Source organism: Condylura cristata, unplaced genomic scaffold (assembly GCF_000260355.1).
Source record: "Condylura cristata isolate star-nosed mole 26May11 unplaced genomic scaffold, ConCri1.0 scaffold00011, whole genome shotgun sequence".
Lineage (NCBI taxonomy): Eukaryota > Metazoa > Chordata > Mammalia > Eulipotyphla > Talpidae > Condylura > Condylura cristata.
In genome coordinates this window covers 33,854,313-33,877,434 of record NW_004567112.1, presented here as the reverse complement: position 1 = coordinate 33,877,434, position 23,122 = coordinate 33,854,313, and the positions used below count along the sequence as shown (strand labels likewise).

The window sequence follows — 23,122 nt, the reverse complement described above, 5'->3', positions numbered from 1 at the left end:
GTAAAACTAATGGAAAAAAGAAAAAAGCAAATACAGAAGAAAAGAGATTCAGAGACCAGTAGGTTGAAAGATAAGATCACTTCCTACCCAGGATTTCATCTAGTACTTTGGTAATCACAAAGGAAGGCAATGTGTTCTCCCTCCTAGTGAGGAAAGGAATAAAGGAATCATCATATCCAGCTGTCAATAGTGCTGTTCTGGGGGAGAAAGGCTGTGTTGCTATTTCCCTAAATGGGGTAGAATGCTGAGCTTTTAGGTCCCAACAGTGCAACAAGGGCACCTCTATGTAACAGAGCCTCAAGGTCAACGGCCATACTTCTGGTAGCCCAAACAGAGAACACTGGGATGTCCTGACCAGAGCAATTCTCTGTGCATGAAGAGGTACTCCCCATCATCTGCATGGGGTCAGGTCCTAAACCACACTAGAGGAATCCGTAATCTGCACCTGCAACACCTGCCCCATTCCAATTGCAGAGAGACTCCAAAGTGGACCGCATGTGACGACTGATCAGCCATCTTTGACAGCATGTAGGTTACAGGGAGCCTCAGGCCAGGTCCAAAAAATAAATTCTGAGCCGCTCAGTATAGGAGACAGCAGTTATATTGATGTCCCACAGTCACCCATCCTTCACTTCATATATAATTTGAGGACCTATGCTGTCATGTCACAACCAGAGTCAGTCTTGGTAAATGTAGAAGCAGCCTAGAATTTGAAGCAATGGCCCCGCCCAGGCCACGCCAATCAGTGCTTCCAATCTGCAGTGGAGGGTCACTAAATTCATGATGGCAGGAGATGCAGGCTGGTGCAAGGCTGCTTGTGACCAGCCCGAAGACTCTGCTTCCTGGAACCCGGAACTACTTCTCTGAAATCTCTGTGCTTTCTGGGACCATATTCTTCAGCTTTTTTCTGAGTTCCATAAGGTACTGTGACCTTCTCCACCTCTAAAAATTCCTTTTTTGCTTAAGTCAGCAAGAATTTGTTTCTCTTCCCTGAAACCAAAGGACTCCAGCAGATAGATTTGTTTAACTTATTTTTAACTTCTCAATTAATTTCCACAATAACCCAGCATGCAGGGCTGTGCATGCGTTATCGCCATGATTTTGGTTTCTCTTTTCTCCTTCCCTCTTTCCTTCCCAGAAAAAAAAAAAAATATGCTACAGCTTCCTTAAGTAAGAGATTCCTGTTTATCTTTCCACATCTTCAAGTCTTCACATTTTATTCATCTTATTACTGAACTTCAAATCCTAGATGCTTCTCTGTTCACACAGAGAACCAGGGCTCTGAAATTTCATTTGGTCATATCAAAGCAGACTTTTCTGTTTCCACATCCAATGCTACTTTAAGGGACCAAGAGAAGAAAACAATGACCACACCCTTTGGGGGTAAAGATAAGATAGAGGAAGAAAGAGTCTAAACAAATAAATGATTCTTAATTCTGCCTAGTACAGAGCCAGCATTAGAGAGAGCTTTCATTTTCAAAGTGAACCTCCCCCCCCCCCACACACACACACATCCCTGGTAAATCCCTAGAGCATATGAGATTGACCCTCCCATAAATGACAATATGTTGACGTGTCCTGGCCTTGTTCCCCAGCCACACCCAAGGATGTCAGCCCAGCTGGCAGAGGCTTCTAGCCATCCACTCTGCAACCCAGCCACACACTTGCATGGACCTCCGCAGGCTCCAGCATCTGTTACACATGTGAGCACTGGCAGGAATTCCCAAGTCCCGAGACTTGCTAAGGCAGAACAGGCCATGGAAGGATGAATGTAAGGTATGGAAACGAGTGGAACTCAGGGTGGTGTAAGCAGCTCCCCCTAGTTCCTCTGACCCCCTCTTTAGTTCCTTTGCATCCTTAGAGCTTTAAGTTTTATAGATCTACAAGTCACCCTACTGTTACCTTTGCCATAAATTACTTCAACAGGCAATTTTAACAATGAGAATCATCAAATGCCTTCAGAAGCATTCACTCTGTAGTGACTGTAGCCTTCATGCTTGCTGCTGGCTTATATTGAATAGAACTGCCAAAGAGAAAATTTCATGGGGGCCGGGCTCCCACATAATCAAGCTGCCACCGCCTCTTTGGCTGGTTGTGGCTGGTCAAAGTCTCAGGTAAGCTTCAGAAGAGCAAGTTTCATAATGTCTCACTCATCCTTTTCACCATAGCACCTAACACGGTGCCTGACACATGATAGGTGCTCAAGTAATTGTTTGCTGAGCAAAAATGTTGGGACAGGCACTTTCAGTGTATTTTGTCTTTGAAGTCGGTGGTGAAGATTACAAACCTTCTCACAGAGACAGGCATATATCTCCTCTGAAGTATCTCTATGCTCCCTTATCTGGAAGCCATAGGGAGGGGAGATAAGGGTACTTTTTCTTGACAACCAACCACATTTGGAGCAGTCCCTACCGTTCCAGGGATGGGAGCGGGCTACAGTTATGCAATACCAAGGCAGGCCTGACCCACGGGAGCAATATTTCAGGTTTCTGTGAGCTTCACATTGCATCACATTCTACAGCTTTTTAACCAAGGGAGACCTTGGACGTGGCCTCCTAGAAAATAGCCTGGTTTATTCTCACTGTATGATGACACCACCAGTAGGATGAATCCAAATTTACTAGGAACCATTTGCACAGTTCTGGAAAGCCTTTTATCAGAATGAATGACAGAGCAGGAAGCCAGGAAACACAGGCAACTTAGTCCCAGGTGGTTGCATTTGTCATTTAGATTCTGAATCCACCCAGCAAGGATTCACCCAACCAAAGGTGAGGTTGAGCGGAAAGAATTTTTAAGATTATAATTAGAGAAGTGATATTTGGAATTCTTTTTGTTTTTTAATGGAAGAAAGAATATGAGAGCAAAAGTCTAGGCATGAATATGACTTTTTCTGTAGGCACACAGTTTATCTCCCACTTAGATTTCTATTCTTGTTTTCAGAACAATAGCTGGAACATTTTGATAAGTGTGTGGAAGAGAAGAGAGACAGCAGGAAAATGAAGTGGGGAGAGAGGGGACAAGGCTTCATTCCATTATATTATCAGGAAATTGATTTAATATGCATCTAAGTCTCCTTAAATAGAGCTTCAAGTTTGAAAGGAACTGAAGATGTGGCTTACGAGAATCCGAAGCAGATGAAAAGAAAGAAGTGCCCACATCCACACCCCCTACGAACACTAACTGGAAGGGAATACCTGGCATATGACATTATATAGAGCACAGCATTGATGACACTTGCTTTTGGTATCTGCCCCTGTGTACTGAATTTCAGAAGTAGTCAAGGGGTCATTTTTGCAAAGTATTAGGCAATCTCATTTTTTCCCTCCCCCCAAAGTTTAATGTTAATCAAAGCAGAATGCCTAATCAGCTCAAGATGGGCTGTCAAATTGAATTATCTGTTTGTCTTCCTATTTACTGTATCTGTCTGTCTACAGTTCTTCATATCTTTGTGAAGATCAGTTATTGGGGCCTGTGTTTCCTTCTGACTAGAATCGCTACCAGATGATCCTTCCTGGTGATATGTTGATGATTTGCTAATTTATGGCTTTTAAAATCTAGGAATCTGAAGACATTGCTGGGAAGTTCAGGCTGAAGAGCATGTGGACCACGCATTGAGAGGACTGAATGTCTTACTTGCTGAGAGAAGGAAGTTTGTGTAACATGCAAAGCTTCAGTCACATTTCAACAGAGCACGATCTGTGACACAGAAATCAGAAATGACATCGGGACTATCCCTCAGGGGAACAGGTCCCCCTTGTAGATCGTGGGGAAGGGAGAGTGAGTGTTGCCTGGACTACACGTGAATAGAGAAGAAAGAGTGATGACACAAAACTCCAGCAACACTGCATGCGTTAAACCTCACCTGGCCCCAAACACAAGAGTCAGGTCAGCTTAGAAAGAGCTGAGATTGATACATATGTTACTCAAAGAAACAAAGGAAAGAAGAGACAAAAACAAAACAAAGTCCTTAAAATCTGACTGCAGAACTAAGGCTACCAGAGGGGGAGCAATCTGGGGAGGGACTAGCGTTCTATGGTGGAGAATCACAGGTGCTCGGTGGTGAGTGGGATGTGATGCCGTACCTCTGAGGAGGGATGACCCTATTCCCCTAAATCATAAATAGCATGGTAAACCAATGTTAACTCAACAAAGGTGATTTTAGGAAAAATCAAAAGCAAAGGTAGAAAAGTTACTGTTGAAAGACAGTCACTTCTAAGATGCCCCCCAAGAGGGGATGTTTAAGTAAGCACTGTGTTTGATGTCCCCAACCACTTTGGGGGTCAATAACACAGCCCCAGATGTGGCCTGTTTGGAGATGGATATGGGTAGGTAGATGTGCATACACCCCAGCGCCAGGTGTATGTAAGCACTCGATAAGCACGTGAGGGGTGAGTGAAGGTTAGAGCAGAGCTTATGTTAGCGCTCTTTTCAGTGACGCTGGATTAAATGAGTCTTTGCAAAGAAATCATCCGTCTTCTGGCACAGAAGAAAGATCACTGAAAATCCCAATTCTTTGAAAAACATTAGCAAGGTCTAGAACCATAGCAGGCAAAACCTGAGCATGGTGAGAAAATGAAGTGGAATTTCATATACATACAGACAGCGAGGCAGGAGGGAGTAGAAAGTGAGCGAAGACTGGCGAGGGGCAGGATGAGCCCATTTCTGATATGAGAAAAGACACAGAGTTGAATAAGGGCTCAAAGAAAAGGAAGATCACTCTGGATGCCTCGTCTTGCTGGATGAACTGCTAGGTAACTTAGAGCCAGAGAAAGAAATAAGAATAGAAAAGACTTAGTCCCAGGGAGACCTGTGGTGTGAACCAAAGGGGTTCACAGAATCTGAGGACTAGCATAAAGGGTGTTAGCTCCCCTGGGCTTAGAAGTTGAGGTATGGATTGCAATACCCTTTCCCGAGGAGTCAACTCTGTGGACTGCTTTAAGAAGGATCAATTCTGACTGTTTTGCTCTAAAACAGAATCTTATTCTTTTGGATTTTTCTCTTTTTTTTCTTTTGGAATTTTTACATGGCCTGTAGCCTCCCAGAGACTCCAGGGTCGCCGAGAAAGCTGCTCACTACCAGAGCCCTGCACCAACAGCAAGCATCATTGTATCAGGCACAGGGACAGTCCGTGGGCTGAGTAAATGAACCAGTGGAAATGCTAACAGAGGTGGGTAGTTAGTCAAGGACTAACTCTACCTAGAAGTCCTTACCTGCCTGCACTAGCAGTTCTCATTTCTTGAAATTTTGTTCTAGAAATACTGCATGTTCTTTAAGATGTGATCACTTTTCTCATTCTTCTTATTTATTTTTTTAAAGATTTATTTATTTATGCATACAGAACTGGGGTACAGGCAGTAAGAGGATTCACCAGAGACAGAGTGGGGAGCACAACAGGCAGATTGAAAAAGTACACTGCTGAGGGGATCAGTGGGCAGGTCAGGAGAGGTCTGGTGTGCCATGTGGGTCAGCTCCCTGGCCAGGGGTCAAACTAGTGCTGCAGTGGCTTCGGAGAGCTTCATAATGCGGTGCTTTAACCCATTGTGCCACCAAGGAGAGCCCTCATTCTTTTTAAATAGAAAAGCAGGATCAAACCCTGTCTAGCTCTGTCCTTGACTTTCAGCTTCCTTCTCCCAACCCCAAGGCCACACTGGCAGTTGAAGACAGAACTTCTAAGTCCCTCAAGGAGTATGCAGCCTGCAGAGGATTTGTATTCCAGCTTCGAACTACTTCATGAATCTAGACCATGTACCTCGCTGAGGACTCTCCAGGAGGGGCTCCCACCATCCTGTTATCACCAACAGCTACAATTCCACCACCAGAGAAGTGCTATGAACTGCACTATGGGCCAGCCTAGGAACAACGGGGCACTGGTAGTTCTGTCTGCAGGGAAGGGCCATTTTTCTTAAGATGGCATACAGGCAGGCTCTGCCCCAGAGGGAGTTACAGCCCAGCTGATCACCACTGGTGACCTAGGAAATGAACTCCCTAGAAAGATGGAGTCAGGCAGGGGTTCAAAGTATTGTAACCCTCCAATAAGGCACAGATCTCATCATGGGTCGTGGGCAATGCTCTGTCCATCCTTGAAAGCTTCTCAATGTGACAAATGTGCAAGGGTAAGTATGTCTCGTCTAGCACTATGAGAAAAACCCAGAAAGAATTGGCTTCTGTCTGCCCCCTTTACACCCTTGACCTGAGCCAGGATCCTCAGAGGAGACAAGCCTAGCATGACACTCATACCCTTCTCTTCCTTTCCCTTATGGTGTATATTAAAATTTGATGGAAAATTCCTTACCCCTTCCAAATGGAGATAAAAACATTACTTCCTCACAGAGTTGCTGTGTGGATTAAGAAATACGTGAGTGTTTGACTGACTGAAAAAGATACCTGCACCCCCATGTTTATTGCTGCTTTATTTACAATTGGAAAAACATGGAAGCAGTCCAAATGCCCAAAAGTAAATGACTGGACTAAAAAGATATGGTACATATATACAATGGAATATTACTCAGCAACCAAAAAAGAGAAACACATGTCTTTCGCAGCAACTTGGATGGAGCTGGAAAAGATCATACTTAGTGAGATAAGCCAGAAAGAGAAAGAAAATTACCGGATGGTTTCACTCATAGCAGGAGTATAATGGACCAGATGAGAAAATAACAAGAATAATGAACAACCATATACCAGAGACATTTTGTGGGGGTGGAGTGGGGAATGGGATCAAAAACGGGGGAGGGGAGGGTTGGGGAGGGAAGTGCATGGGATTATGGTGATGGCACACGGGTGACTTGGTGATGGGAAACCCGTGGGGATTACAATTGATATGGAAAATAAAAATGTACAAAATGATGTAAAAATAAATGTTATAAAAAAAAAGAAATAAAGAAATGAGTGTTTGTAGATATCATTACCAACATAGAAGGCAGTCGTAGGGGGTTGAGCAATCCCAATTAATCTTGTGTCCAGAAGTACGTACACACTCCTGTCTACATGAAAAAAGTTCTAAAAAAAAAAAAGCCTCTAGCATTTAATTTTCACAGGCAGCTTTCCTGAATTGGAATCCAGTTACCTGTGACAACTATTCCCCAGCCAGAAAGGGGTCATATCACCTTCCTCATCAAGTCGGGAATTTTGCCCCCACATTAATTCCATTGACTTTCCCACCCCCTTTGCCTACTACTTTCTCTCTCTCGTTCATTCATCTCTTTCTGTGTCCTCTAACATTTGGCTACCAGGAATAGTAGAATTATCCAAATCATCCCATTCTCCGTGTCCCAAACACCTGACATAGGACAGCCTCAGTTTGGGGCCCAAGAAGCCCATCATGGGAAAATAAAGTTTGGATGGCTCCCCAGTCTGGCTGCCTCTAACAAAGGGGTTGCAGCACATGGATTCTTCCCTGTGGCCGATTATTTTCCATGGCCCTTGGCCATGTGACCTTGGGCCATCATCTTGTCAGTTCTCATAAACTAACCAGGACTGGTCTGAGTCACATGCACAGAGGAAACCTCTGGGGGAAACTGCAGAGGCTGTGGGAGGAAGGGGAACAAGCTGGGACCCCCAAGGCCATGGGAGCCTCATCCCTTTGCCTCCTGACCTCTGAACAGCTTTGACCTTGCATAAAAGGAAGACGAGTCAGGGACATGAGGAGGGCTACTCATGGGCTGGGCTGGGCTGCAGGAGGGTTATCTTTTGAATAAGATCTGGGGACTCAGCTTGGAGAGAATGCCTCCCTGGGCCACGCAGGGAACTCATGGCTACTGACTCTCAAGTCCCTATTCTTCAGAGTCCCAATACAGTAAGAGCCATGAGAATGCCCCTGACATACATGTACACATGTCGTCCCACATATACTGTGGGATGGTCTGTATGACTCTCAGGAGGTCAGGTGAGGACTGTGGGTGGGAATGCTGGAGTAAATCACTTGCAGCCCCTGAGACCATGTTGACAGTGAAGGTGCTCTGGACACAGTAAGTGTTCACATTATGCCTGAAGATAGCACAGATGAACACTGAAAACGAGGTGCCAGTGAGATCTCCTTACTCACCAATATCCCAAAATTGGGTGTTGCATAAACAAAGCCCTGAAAATGTCTCTGCCCACATCTCTTGACTTTCAATAATCTTTGAATTTCAAAGTTATATGTCTCCGTAGCTTTGGGTCAAGTGTTACTTCAAGTTCTCTGACAACTTAATGCACAGTTAGAGAGGATAGATGTGAGTAAAATATGCACACATAAACAAATCCCTATGTCTATGTTTTAATTATGTTCTGGGCACTCATTTCATGAAATCCTAGGGAGCAGAGTATACGTACGTGTGTCCATGAGTGCAGCACATATATTTATGCAGACACAAAAACACGGCACGCAGCATGCTATTTTAAGAGTCTGAACTCCAGCTTTCAACAAAGTTTAGCTGCTTTCCTTTCGCAAATGCATTTAATTTTATCTGGAAACTTTTTGACGTTAGAAATAGAACAACTGTAGTTTCTCATTATGTTTGCTGCCAGAATCCATGCTTGGTTGCTCAACTAAAGACCTTATATTGCTAATTACTACCACATGCCCATATCCCAAGCGAAAGAAAACTTATTGATTCTGACAGTCCATTCTCTCAACACTGAATTCCAAATGAAAACTCAAATTTTGGCCAAACATAACATTTCATCAATCTTGTTCTACTGACTGGAAAAACAACCTCAAACAAAGGGCGCTAATGGCCCTCTATTACCGTTCCTTCCCCAAGCTTATATTTTCTGATGAAAGATCTAAGTGACCAAAGGGCTTCTTTAAACTACTTAGTAATTAGCTTTTGAACCAGGAAACAATGCGTAAAGTAAAAGGAACAGTCCTGGTGCTGATGACAGGACCTATTCCCTGTCCATTGGGTTGGGGACATGGGACGCCCAAAGCGTACACTGAAAGCAAAGGGTGCATGTTCATACGTGAGGAGAAAAGAGAAAAAGGGAGAAATAAACTAAAAGAGATGACAAACGGAGCCAGAACAAAGCGACATCAGCATGCTGGGGCTGGGGTGGAAGTGCCAGAGCAGACCAGCAGGGGATGAGCTCTGCTGTGTGGGCTTCATCTGGTTCACCATCAAGCAAAACCACTGGGCCCACCCACATTTCACTAGCGAAAATATTTTGGGAAAAATAATTTTACCTGGAAAGTCAAGAAATATTTTCAACATCGACTTCAGGACAATTGATTTGCTAAGGAAATGCTGGCTGAGACAGCAGGGCGAGGAGATCATAAAGAGAGCCCCAGCCCTCGCGAGCCTTCTGCTTTATGGCAGGCGACCTGTCCACTTCTTAAAGGCAAAATGAATAGAGAAGCTGTTTTCCTCTTGGCCACGACCAATGGGAATCTCTGGACTTATTTGGCCTTTTGGATTCAACCAATGGCCCAGAAATCAGAACAGCTTGGTTCTAATCTCATTCAGGGCTGTTAAGATAATAGGACGAGGAGGGCTCCATTAGCAGGAAGGTGGAGGAATGTGCTGCCTTCATGGAAAAGAGGCCAACTGGCCTCCTCTCACCCACTGTCCTTTGTTCCGGACCGAAACTGGTGCCCTGTGGGTAGTTCAAGAAAATGAGCCTTTTTTTCCCACCTCCTCATTTTCTGAAGGGAAGACTGGACACCTGAGCTCAGGAAACAGTGGGATGGCCGACGGGAGAGGCATTTGCTCCGTCCAGCATGGCCAACTGTCAAGCAAGGAGGAGCCGTGGCAGGATAGTGATGTTACTAGTTTTATTTTTGCTTAAAAAAAAAAAAAAGCCCATTCAAGACTTCATTTGAAAACCAATGGGAAAAGGCAGCCAAGTCTATGACTGAGAAAGGGCGCGATGGTAAAAATACTCCGTCAGTCTGGGTGACAGTTACTGGTGTGCATCTAGCTCTAAATTCCTTAGTTGTATTTTAAAGATGTGTACATCTTTTTCTGTGGAAATTACACCTCCAAAGCAAAAACAAAGCTGAATGTCCAAAAATAAATAAATAAATAAATAAATAAAATCAAGCTTTAAAAAAAAGTGAGGAATGTTGGTAGCCTATTCTGCTTTCCCACCACATTCTCCACTCAAGATGTTGCTCGGGCAGAAGGCCATGGTAAGGAGGTCCCTGCATGTACCTAGCAGTAAAACTATTGATTGATAGTGAATTTATATATTAATTTTGCTACTGATCAAGAAATCTTAACGCAAATTAAAATAGCCCCAGAGAAGGAAACATTCATGTATGGGGAGCAAACAAAAGACTCATCAGGAGGGGCAGGCGGTGCCAGAACATTCCACAAACACAACAGTCTTACTCAGCAGGGATTTCAACTGAGTAGTGAGTCTCTATGAAGACAAATGTAGTCTCTCCAAACTGGGGAGAACTGGCTCCAAGTACCCACAATGCCTTCCAGTAGGCAAGGTCACCTTGATCTTGCCCTGCCTAAAGCTTCCCTGCTGAAGCATGATCCCATGTTATCACTGCACAAGACCCGCAGAGGATGGTATTCCACTGATGTGAGAGAGCAGAATGTCATCTCTAAGCCAGTGGGTGTGAAAGATGAAATTCAGTTTACTTGTTAGGAATCAGAATAAAGAGTGTGGCTCAACCCTTCCAGAATGCATTCATGTGTCCCCTGGAAAGGCAGGCGGGGATGAAACAGGATGCAGACAGGGCTCTGTATTTGCGTGATGCTCACTGCCCACACAGAGCATGGCCCTTCCCTCACAGCAGCCTCAGGGTGGGTGGAAGAAGATCAGGTGTCGCCGCCATAGGGACCTCTGCAAGTCACTTAACCACATCTTTCCTGATGCAACTGACTTACTTTCTGCCTCCATGTTTGTTAAAAGTCCCGCCGAATTTATTCCGACTCAGGATGAGAGCAGCGATTTCGGGCACGTAGCGAGCAAACATTGCCTACATGCATGAAACAAAGAAACAAGAGCCAAAAAAAAAAAAAATGGCATGCAGAGAGGATTCTCCCACAGTGGAGGCAGCAAAACCTCTGGGCATACTTACTTTCTTCCACTAACCGCACTATAGGAGCCCCCGTATTTCTTGCGGTTTCCTATTAACTCTATGATTTCAGGGACGTAGCTGGCAAACATGGCCTGAGGAGAAGATAGGAGACAGAAGAGAGACTAAAAAGACAGGCCAAAGAAAGGGGTGACCTTTTCAGAAGGGGGGGTACTAAGATCTGGAAACACATAAGGATTAGAACCTTCCAACAGTCATAGGTCAGATTATTTTTAAAAATAATCAAAACACAAAAAAGGGCAAGATCCTGAAGATTACAGGACAACACAAACCTTAGTCAACCTACCTAGCTAGCTTAAAAAAAAAAAAAAATCACAGTCAAGAAAAAAATAAGAGACAAGAATAAATAAGCTGACGTCTACCTCTTCTACCTAAAGACAGAGAAGGAAGGGAGCACAGGCTGGTGAAGTCGCACACACACTCACAGGTGCACAAACATACATGTACACACATGACTGGGAGAAGACCTTTCTTTCTAATCAACATTTAAAGGAGACTCCAGGTCTTTATGATTGATTAAAGGCAAACATCAGAAGATAGTATTAAAAATACAAACTTTCCACTCAAAAAAATCTCTAAAACGCACATAAGGTAAACTGAGGGAATCACGTGGGAGGAAAGAAAAGTGAAGAGAAACAAACCTGCCATGTTTTGTCCAACAAACATTGTGCTGTGGCTGGATAATCAGGTGGTCTCATCTACAGGGCCTCGGGGAGACCATGGAGCCCCTTGATTCATGTACACACCCAGAGGTGCATTTACATACATTTAAAAAATGTATGTGTCATATGCATACAAAACAGACAGATGTGTATGCATATTATAAATGCATGGGCAGTGTACATGACTAAGGCTGTGTGTGATTATGATTTGAATTGTTTATCTTATACATAGCAAAAATCTAAGTAACGTGGACCACACGCAATGACCCCCCCCACCCCCAGTATGTGTTCCCAGACATCCCCTTAGAAAATCACATCATAGCTGAAGAGCATCAAACATTAAGACATTGTGGCTTACTAAGGGGAGCACCACCCCACATGCTGCCGCATGATGGGATCAGTGGGCTCACGTGGTTGAATCCGTGTCTGATGCGGGGACCCTACTCTTTAGGTTAGGTCCCAGCCACAGTGTTTGTTGGAAGTTTGGGGAGGATTGTGAAGGAAACTAGAAAGTTCTTGAAACCGCAAACTGTCTCTGGAGTAAATTGAGACCATGCCCAGGTCAGGGGAGGGGGGCACCTCCCAGGGTAGCAGGTGCCGAGCGACAGGACCAAGAGACAGACACTCTCACTTGGTAAGTGAGCATCACTTTCTTAGGCCAACGAGGCTTACTCCTGGCAAAACGGCTGTCCCTGTTCAGGTCAACGTGCCGCTGTCTACAGCCAACACGTCAAACACACCAAAGAAATATGCTGAAAAATCACTATGTTTGTATTTGATTTGCCTGATGCTGACACTAAGGCAGTCACTCGCTTCTAACACAGTAACAGTGTCAAAAAAAAAAAAAAAAAAAAAAGCTCTAGGAAAATGGACAACACTAAAAATGACCATAAAAATCAACGCTATAAAAAAGAATTTTTTTACCAGTCCCCCGAGGATGAAGAAGACCATGAAGAGGCGCCCAAGTGTGGTTTTTGCATAAACGTCCCCATAACCAACAGTGGACATGGTGACCATGAGCAAGTAGACGCATTCCCAGTACGTGAGAGCCTGGTTGTTCTGGAAGTTTTCCCATGGGTCCCCTGAATTCTCCACCTAGAGAAAGAGGGTTGGGGAGAAAAAGAGAAAGCATTATATGGATAGAAGAAGCTGAAAGGAAGGCTCTGCCCCACAGACAGCCGGCGTGTCCCTGGGAGCAGGAAAAGCCAGCATGTGGCCAGTTTGTGCTTGCACTTTAGGTGAAGGGCAGCAAGTTTCTTTCTGCATAGGGCCAAAGAGCAACTACATTCAGCATTGCAGGCTACACAGTTTCTGATCTCTGAAGCAAAGCAACCCTGCTTTGCAGCAGGAAATCAGCCAGAGATGACAGGACCCATGGTGGGAAGGTGGAATTGGAGAGCCTCGCCCTAGGCTGTCCTTTGCCCATCTCTGCTTCTGCTTTACCAGATACTTTTCTGAGCGCCTGACACATCTGGGCTGCTAACAAAACTGGGAGGTAGGCGGGAGAGAGACGAGGCTGGTCCTGCAGCCAGCTCTGCTCTCCAGAGCCGGGTGTCCAGTCAGGCCGCCCCACGACACCCGTGACCAGTGCCTGTGGCCCACCGCATGTCTCCACCTCAGTCTCTGAAGAAAGTCCTGACACCTGCCCTCTCCCAGAGCAACCTCACCCACAGCGAGACAGATACATGGAGGCCTCCGAGAGAAGCACAGGCACTTCACAAACTCTTCGGTGGCATCACTGGGCCCACTGAAGAGAAGTAACCCCCTCCACGTGTATGTCTATGAAGTGGGCACCTAAGAGGATCGGGCTGATTATCTAGGGGGTGGGAAGGCCAATATTTCCATCAGCATAAGAAAGGGGTGGGGAACCATCAGATCTAGTGGCTGGGAGCCCCCCTCCTCCTGTGCCTTGCTTCTGTCCATCCTGGGCTGTCTTGTTTGGGTGATAATATTCTAAATTCCAGGTGGCAGGTGAGTAAAAGCTTCCCTCCAAGTCGTAAGGGCAAAACTTCAGCAAGGGAAGGGCACCTTCAGTCTCAGAGTCAGACACAGCTCCTTCCTGTTGTAACATTTTGTGTTTGAATGAAACACACTCCCGGCAATAGTTGAGCTTCCCAAAGGGGAACTCCAAGTCTGCCTGGGAGAGGTGGAGCACAGCTTGACTTAATAATACAAGGCTTTCAAAGAGTCATCAATTTAAAAGAATTAACATTTTTGCGATATGAAGTAACTTGACAAGTAATCAGGCAAAGGAATTAAATGTGGATTTTGTAAGGGGGAAATGGAGAGAAATTGAGGGATCTGAATTTGTTATTTACTAAGAGATGTGGGTCAAACGTCCAATCCTGGCTACAGACATTTTCAGGCATTGGCTGGGGAAGCACTGCCATCTTGCGGCTGTTTGAGGTTATCGCAGACGGAATGGGAAAAAATTGAAAGCCCCCGCAGCAACACCTGTGAACTAGAAAATGCAGGTCAATGATGCAAATATTACTCACCATTTGGAACTACTTTAGGTAAAAGGGTTGGAAACTCCAGTATTTGTGCAGTTGCTTCTCCTTTTTCTACATTTTACAATAGGGTGAAGTTTCTCTCCGGAGAGGGAAATTTCAGGTTAAAATGATTCAGAAAGGGGTTGACCCAGTAGAGGCCGAGCTCAAGTGTCTTCAAGGGATACTTACCAAATGGATGAACCCAGCTGCTGTGAGCCACGTGCTGATAAATATGGAGAGCAGATTCACCAGCTTGATGGAATTACTGTGCAAAAGACACACGGAACAAAACCTCCAAGTCACAAGAGTCGCTTCCTCCTAGCGCGACAGCGCCCCCTTGAGCCAGCTCAGCTCTAATTCCCCGACGTTTTCTGCACCAGCAGAAGCCACATAAACTGGTCAGACTACATCAGCCTCAGAGCCTAGCGGACTGTGAATGTGGGATACGGAAAGTGGCCCCTCCACTGAATCCTCCAACATTGATTTAGCATTTCCTTAGTTAACTTTTATTTTGAATCTCCTTTAAAAAGCAGTAAAACGAAACCTTGTTCACCCACCACCCACTCCAGACAATTAACACGGTGGCCACTTGCTTCTTGCTTTATCTCTATTCTTTTTCTCTCCCCACCCCCTTGTTTTGCCTACAAAAAAAAAAAAAAAAAAGACAGAAATTCAGTAACACCCTCTCATAGGCAGCCCTGATTTAAATTTTGCTGACCCCCAAATTAGGGTCATTAAAGCTTTTCTTTCTTTACCCTGATCCAGAAATGAATCAAGCTTCCTATGTTGTATTTGGTATATGTTGCTTCAGTCAACAAGTGAGGAAACGTTTTCTCTAAAGGGGCAGATAATAAACATTTTAGACTTTTCAAGTCAGAACCTCTGTGGCAATTATTCAATTTTGCAGCTGTGGCATAAAAGCAGGAGTGTGGCTGTGTTCCAATAAAACTTTATTGACAGAAACAGGAAGAGGGCTGAATGGGCCCATGGGCTATACTGCAGTTTGCCAGTTCCCTCCTGTCATTTTTTGGTTTCCTTTTAATGACATTTAATTTTCTGTGTACCCAGGCCACTAGTGTAACAGAACGCTCCGTATTCTGGCTCTGTCCAAAAGCTCCTCTCTAAAAGCTTCTGGAAAGAACACCTGCTGGGGGTGTGTCATATGAGGAAAACCCAGCTCAGTTACACGAGGCCCAGTCACTTGGTTATGGCGAGAACACCAGCGCTGACCACTCAGAGGCTCCTGTTTCCCTTTGTAATTAATAGGCCATTTGCATAGTGCGACTCAGGGACCCCTTGAATATCCTGTTCCCTGACAACTTATGCCGAATAATTTCCACAGCACTGGTATTCGCTGAGCAGAATAGCTGTAACTCACTACACTTTAAGTGCCTTGAAAAACAGTGGTCTCTATCTGGGGTACAGGAGTCCCACTCTGACTACACACGGTAAGCTGCCCTCCTGCTCTGTGATCTTCCTGCTAAACCTCTCCCTGTGCAAACCCTGGGTGCAGCCAGCAGCAGGTGACTTCCCTGCCCAAAAGCTCCCTGTAAACTAAAAAGTGTTCTATTCAAACACTTGCCTTCCATCCTGTTGCAGAGGGATCCCCAGCACTGTTGTTCCCCCAACTAGTTCCCCAGTGGGCAGGCAAATCATAGCAAACACCAGCCTGCATCTAGCTGGTAAGGCCGGTGTGCACAAACACCGGAGAGTGAGAAACAGATGAGATGAGGAATACGTGGCCAAGTGGGGGATGTCAGGGAAGCGTGTACTGTTCATTTTCTCAGAATATATCAGAGAACCAACTGGCTTCACTCAGACACCCAGATCCTCAGAGCCTTAGCAAAAAAAATATCCCACCAATAGCCACGGAGCCTGCCTGCGATATTCCAACTACTGGAGTCTCTGAGCCTCTTGGTGCTTTGGAAAAACGGCCTAAATAGGGTGATTATTAATCTCTAAGTGATTGTCATGGTGATATTAATAGTGCTTCAGGGAGCTCTTGCTGTGTGTAGAACATTTAATCATTGCTGCTGAAAGGGTCCATATTCCACACTAAAATCTGATTATTTTTATGGCATCATTACAGATTTCCTAGTATTAGAAATTTGCTTTCCAAATTAAACTCTACCGTCAGGCCATCATCTAAAAGCTCTGTGCAGACGATGCAAAATTAACTCTTGGTGGACTTTCTGCAGAGTCTGAAAATCACACTTTACCAGGTGGCCCTGGGCTCTGAGGAAGGAGGGAGAAGTGGCAGCGCAGGATGTGTGCCTGTGGCACAAAGGAAGCTGCCAGGGACCGTCATGCCAGGGGCTGAGTCCAACATAAAGCTACAGGATTGGCCGCATGTAGATTCTAGCCCCTTCGCACACCTTCAGGGAGGAATGGTTTTGTGACCTTATGATAAAAATGGGGCTCATTTAAAGAAAATCATTCTCATGTTTTCCACAATCATTTCTGGGTTTCCAACCCCTAAGCTCTTCTTGGCCATAAAAGAAATACACATTAGGGGGCCTCCCTGATTGCCTAGAGATTAAGTCTCAGTGCTGCCACCCCCAGGCCTGAGCTCAATCCTGGCCACGGAGGTGACCCACTGCCGTGACAGACCATCCTGTGTCACCCGCTGCTCCCCTCAGCAGTGTATTTCACAGATCTTCCTGTTCTGCTCCCCACTCTCTCTCTGGTGAATCCTCTCACCCCCCACACCTCTGGCTTACACCCCGTTCTTCTATGCAAAAATAAAAATTAAAAATTAATGTAAAGAAATTCACATTAGTGGATAGAATGAAGGGCTGGTACAGCTGTCTCATGGCTAGAGACCTTTCCCAGAATTCATAGCTACTGGGCAAGACCTTCTCTCTGTTTGAGATCATAGCTGTAAACACTCGCAGTCCATTTTGTGCTTTCTGTGCTGAGCCAGATGTGTCTGGCTAACACAGAAAATGTCCCCTCTGTCCCCAGAGAAGCACAGGTGTCCCACTGTCCACATTCCCCTCTCTGTTTCATGTGCCAGCAGTCTTACTTTTATTGTTGACGGAGGTAAAATAACCATCCCTGCAGTGGACTGGCCTCCCTATGACGCATGGCCTGAACCGCACGGCAGCAGATAAAGGGAAATCAAGTTCTGTGACTTTTCCCCCTTCCATGTCTCCAGACCCTTCCTTCTCTCCTCAACCTGACCTGTGCTCCTGGATCACCTCCTGAACTCCTGCTCTTAGACAACAGCAGCTGGCCTCAGGGTCTACCATCTACAAACCCAATCTTACTGTCATAGGGGGATGGAGCATCATTCTGAAGTGCAAATCTGACTACATTCCTCTCCTGCTCAAACCCTTCCACAACTCTCTCTTGTTCTCAGTTCAAATCCATGCCCTCCAAATGCCTTCATAATTTAGTCTGCACAAACCCTCCCTTCCAGCCTTCATAGCCAATGCTCTTCAAGAATTTAACCTTGGAGCTACATCTACGGACATATTCGTGGTACAGTGATTCTAGTTCCCAAAATTAAAACTATGCGTATTGCTGAAATAAACGAGGGTTCACCCACGCCCTGGGATGCTGTGGGGACAAGGCAGCACATTCGTAACAAGGCAGCTACAGCACCCACGGGTGTTGGGGAATTGTACTTTACCCTTTATACCTCCCTGTATTTGTATTGTCATCATGTTTACTATAAGCATAGTGCACTTTGGTAATTAGAGGAAACATAAATAACTAGAGGAAACATAAGGGAATTTTTTTTTTCAAAAAATTCCTGGGTGCTCCATATATTTTTTTAAAGATTTATTTACTTATGTATATAGAACTGGGGTACAGGCCAGAGGTGCAGGGGCAGTGAGAGGATTCACCAGAGACAGAGTCGGGAGCAGAACAGGCTGACTGACGAAGTACACTGCTGAGGGGAGCAGCGGAGGGGTCAGGAGAGGTCAGCCGCGCCATGTGGGTCACCTCCGGGGCAGGGATCAAATTCATGCTGAAGTGGCTTTAGCTTCTTAGTGCTGTGTTTTAACCCACTGCACCACCAGGGAGGGCCCAGTGCTCCATATTTTAATTATCACTATGTGCCACATTAAATGAGATGTGGAATGGTAGCTTTCAAATAGACTTACTTTGTCTGACGGTAGATTAAGTATCCTATCGCCTATTTGTGTTGCTGGTTTGCAAGGGGCTTGTGGTGCCGCAGTGACATTGTGTCTCAGTGACATAGAGTCTCCCAGTGACCCCTTAACAGGTAATTGTTAGGACAGAGCACTTCAGACCTTTTGCATGGGGATGCCGCTGTACACTTAGTCCTCTGTCAACCTAGTCACTCCAGGCTTTTTGGCTGCCCTCTTGATTCAGCCTTCCTTCCTTCTTCCCTCTCTCTCTGTCTCTCTGTCTCTCCCTTCATTCTGATTCTTTCTCTCTCTCCCTCCCCATATACTTTTCTGCCTTGACTTTTTACAACTCTTGGTCAAGTAAGGCAATCAAAAATCAGAAAAGAAAACCACAATTTCAAATCATTGAAACCACATGTGCAATGTCTCTGTCCCTCCCGAAAGCCAAAGACTGGTGGCAATGGGCCACCTGAGAAAGTCAGGGAACATTTCCTTAAACATGATCCTAGGGCTTGACCCACGCCCCTAGAAGTTCACCATGAAAGCAGCAAAGTTCAGAGGACTCACAAGAAAATCACTCAAAGCCCAAAACCCTACAAAAACCCAGACTTCCGTTTCTCAGGGACAGACCTTCAGGACCTATGCTGTGTGGGTGCACAGAGAGGAGCTGGGTTAACCAGGCAGCTGGCCTCATGGCCTCATTCTAAAGTGCAAATCTGACTACATTCCTCTCCTGCTCAAACCCTTCCACAACTCTCTCTTGTTCTCAGTTCAAATCCATGCCCTCCAAATGCCTTCATAATTTAGTCTGCACAAACCCTCCCTTCCAGCCTTCATAGCCAATGCTCTTCAAGAATTTAACCTTGGAGCTACATCTACGGACATATACGTAGTACAGTGATTCTAGTTCCCAAAATTAAAACTATGTGTATTGCTGAAATAAACGAGGGTACACCCACACCCTGGGATGGGGAGCACATGGTTCTCTCTTAAGCGCTGTCTAGAGGTGCCAGAGCGCTTCAGTAGAGTAAGGTGTTCCCCTGTGCCTGGTGACCTTTCCCGGCCCTCCTGGCCTCACGTCTTCAGTGCATCTTCCCCACTGTCATGCCGACTGCCAGACCCAGTAGGCAGATGTCCAGACACCCCGTTTTCCTTGAAAACACCCTTGACGGCCTCCATTCTCACTCCCACCACCCTCTCTGCCTCGCAGCCCCAGGGGGCACCCACACTCCCCCTGCACCCTCTGATGAGAGAAGGAGCTAAAAAATTCACTTGCTAGAGGGTGCTGGGGAAATGCATGTTTACGTCTTAGGATGGCAGACCCCCACAGCCTGCCACTCCTTGATTCCTGACTAGGGCTGCTAGCCTGGTTTACAGAGTCGCTCTTTCCCTAGCTGGCTCCTTACCCAGCTGTCACTACATGGAGAAAATGAATCGCCCATAACTGTCACGTTATCAGGGGAACTGTGCCAAGGGATGCCAGCCCTGTTCCTGCATCCAAGGAAGGAACTTCTTCCAAGGAATGAAAAATGGGAGAATCTCCTGGCAAAAGGTAGAAAAAGATCTTTTCTTCAGATGGCTTATCATTCTCCCAAATCCAGAAAGAATTCACATGGAACACAAAGAAGGTAAGACCATAGCTCTCGCACATGATTCTCCAGAGCAGTGACACCCTTAAATGGTGGTGCCAAAGAATCAAAATCCCCCTAATTTATGAGGCACACCAAAAGAAAAGAAAGACAGGCACAATCCTGGGTAGTGTGTGTACAAGGCCCCTTTAAAAAAAAAGTGTCCCTTAAAGACAGCCCTAAAATACAGTCCAATGGACCAAAGGCAACATAAGTAAACAATGGAGATTGCTAACTTTGTTGATAATTTTACTCTGAAGAGGAATATGAGTCCATTGCAAATAAAGCCATAGGTAGAAATGTTATGTCACTCTGAGGAAATATGGAGAATGACAATATTCTTCCTATATCATAGTATAAGATACTATTAAATAGAGAACCAATCAATTCTGACCCCCAGATAAAGAAAGTGTATAGGATGATGGGACACACAATAAATATCTACAGTATTAGATGCTCATTTTTCTTTTCTTTCCAAATTAATGTTTATGGAGGTAAAGTGAGTTGACATCTTTGTATCTGCAAAGGGTGAGTTTACCGCACATTCATAAAGACTTAACAAAAATAAATAAATAAACAAAATAAACACACTAGAGGACAGTCAAGGCTAGTGGTACGTTGGGTATAACAGGCTTGGGAAGCTGGGTCCCAGCCTCAGTCCCTGGGGAAATGGTGCTGAGCCCTCGTCCCCCCATGTCTACCCCAGAGCAAGTGTATTAACTACAAATCACAAAGTACAGAGGTGTCATGTTTTTTAATCATTTAACAAACATGTGAAGACCAAGCAAAGCGGAAGTGGAACACTAGGAGCGAGCTTCTTAAAGCGAGCTTCTTTCCTATAAGAGAAATTTACAGCTCTACTAAATCTACATTATAGTGTGTCTAACCTCTTTTATTAGTTTATCCATCAGGCAGCCCTGGGTGAAGGCCAGTTCTGTAAACTACAGATCATCAGAAGAGAGATCCCGGAGATTTTTCCTCCTGGCCCAGTAGGGTTTTCAGATCATAAAAACAGTTAACAGAAGTAGTCCTGGAGCCTGGAGGGAGGTTTTTACATATTCCCCAAAGGCAATTCACAGAGCAAGCCCCAGGGGCGACCCTTATAAAGTGAACATGGAAAATGTACTTTGAAATGAAATTTCTGTTTGCTGTATGGGGTTGGTGATTGCCTCTCAAAGAGCACTGCCTCTCTTGCAATAAATGTGCCACACAGAAGCTAGGAGCAAGGACTTCCCCATCAGGGAGCAGAACCTTCTCTCACCCACCCTGCACCTCGCTTATCTCCCATAACCAGGCAAAGCCTCCGCAGGCTGTCTACTGCCCACTTGCACAGCGGTAGCTTCAGTCTTGCCGGCCAGTGCGTGGTCTGCTACCCCACCTCACCCCACCCCCCCTTTCTCCAGATCTCTGTGATGAGTTCACTCTGTGAATAACAGGATTCTAAACTTTATTGTAACAAAAGCAAACACACCTGACATTTACAACTTGGCAATGGGGACAGGAAGGAAGAAAAAAAAAATGAGAGCAAACATCTTACCTTGTTTTAAGGATATTCAGAAACTGCAAAATTTCTGAAAACTGTATCAGTCTGAGAGCTCTTAAAAATCTCAAACCTAGAAAAGAAGTAAAAATGACACACATTACTTTCAACGTGTTTTTTCGATGCCCGCCCTCTGCTGCTTGGTGACAGAGGCCAGGGTGGACGGGATGGAGGGGTTCGGGCCAAGGATAGACCCACCCCATACCTCTGACATAGTGCTCCAGTCTGATTCTTGACTGGTTTGATCACGGCCAGTAAACTGACCTTCATTAAAGGGGTCTCTCTGGAAGCCCCTATAGAGGAAGTTCTGGTCAAAGAGCCCAGTTTAACAAGACTGCTTATTTCCTCTTCTCTGATTGAAGGTCATTTTCTAAGGTACCCAGTCATCTGACAAGATTTGGTCTCTAAAAAATATTGGAAATAGCTCAGGGTAACCTTTGTGCTAAGAGAAGATCAGCAGCAAGCCTGATGACCTAATGTCTTTGATGGATTTTGTTTTTAATTTTTATCTTCAATCCTTGTAAAATGAAGTGTTAGCCCACAATGTTAACTGTTTCTATAGGTTTTACATTTTTCTCACAATCCAAAAAAAAAAGAAAAAAAGAAAGAAAACAGACCAGTGATCAGTGGAATCACACCCCATAACTTCAGGATTCAAAACTAATATAATTCCACTTTTACTAGGTGCTAAGATAAATGTATGTCCTTTCTAAATCAGCTACTTCTCTTGAATCAAAAAAAGCCAGTTTCTAGAGGATAGAAAAGACAGGAGGATACACAAGGAAGACACAAATAAGGATTAAAAACAATACAAATTATCGTTGTCTTAAGACCCCCAGAGCAGGGCTTTTCCTAGTGGCGCAACAGGTTAAAGCACAGCGCACTGCCAGCCACAGCCACTTCAATACAAGTTTGATCCCCACCAGGGAGGTGACTCACACGGCCTGACAGACCTCTCTTGTCTCCCCCACTGCTCTCCTCAGCAGTGTACTTCGCCAATCTACCTGTTCTGCCCCCCACTCTGTCTCTGGTGAAGTCTTTCACACACAACCCCAACCACCACACCTCTGGTCTGTACTCCGGTTCTGTATGCATAAACAAATAAATCTTTAAATTAAAAAAAAAAAAAAGACCCAAGGAAAAATATATTCCTGTCAAATCCATGAGTTAAACACATTCTGAGTCAGACAAGGGGCTTTACTGCTTGGTCATCAGGCAGGAGAATTGCTGACAAAGTATTGATTATTTGAGCTTTGAGATGCTTCCAATAGCCTACCATCTCCCAAAGTCCTTTTCTTTTACATATTTTCAGAAAGTATTTTATTAAACATCCCCAAGTGCCAAGCACTGTGCTAAAAATGCACAAGTGGGATAAGTTGTTGGTAGGCAGTTTTAAACCAGGGGCAAAACTTGATTCTTTCTCCAAACATGAGGCCCTAAGGGGAGGAGGGTGTCTAAGGCACGGAAGTGAGCAGAAGCAGTTGTGAGTCACTAGAGACCCCAGGCTGAATCAGACCGGAGGCTGTCCTCTTAACAGCATCTCTAGGGTGCTTCTCTTTGAAGCCAATGAGATTCCTCCTTGTCCAAGGAAACAAGGAAAAACCAACTTAAAACCCATGAGAGGAAATCACATTGCATGAGAGGAGAAAAAGGAAAAAAGGAAAATTT

At 45.0% G+C, this 23,122-nt stretch overlaps 1 protein-coding gene across 11 annotated transcripts in view; it reads right to left on the bottom strand.

Moving 5' to 3' along the window:
* KCNMA1 (potassium channel, calcium activated large conductance subfamily M alpha, member 1) overlaps positions 1-23,122 on the bottom strand; it is a 658,697-nt gene that overhangs the window by 196,329 nt on the left and 439,246 nt on the right. For all 11 annotated transcript variants that reach the window (XR_001145364.1, XM_004680710.2, XM_004680711.2 and 8 more), the window contains exons 6-9: positions 21,452-21,527; positions 14,376-14,451; positions 12,619-12,789; positions 11,015-11,106 (exon numbers count right to left, since the gene is read on the bottom strand). Coding sequence is in view for 10 of the 11 variants with exons in the window: in XM_004680710.2 (XP_004680767.1) it covers positions 11,015-11,106; positions 12,619-12,789; positions 14,376-14,451; positions 21,452-21,527 (415 nt within the window). In the remaining variant the exon portion in view is untranslated. The remainder of the gene's footprint in view (positions 1-11,014; positions 11,107-12,618; positions 12,790-14,375; positions 14,452-21,451; positions 21,528-23,122) is intronic.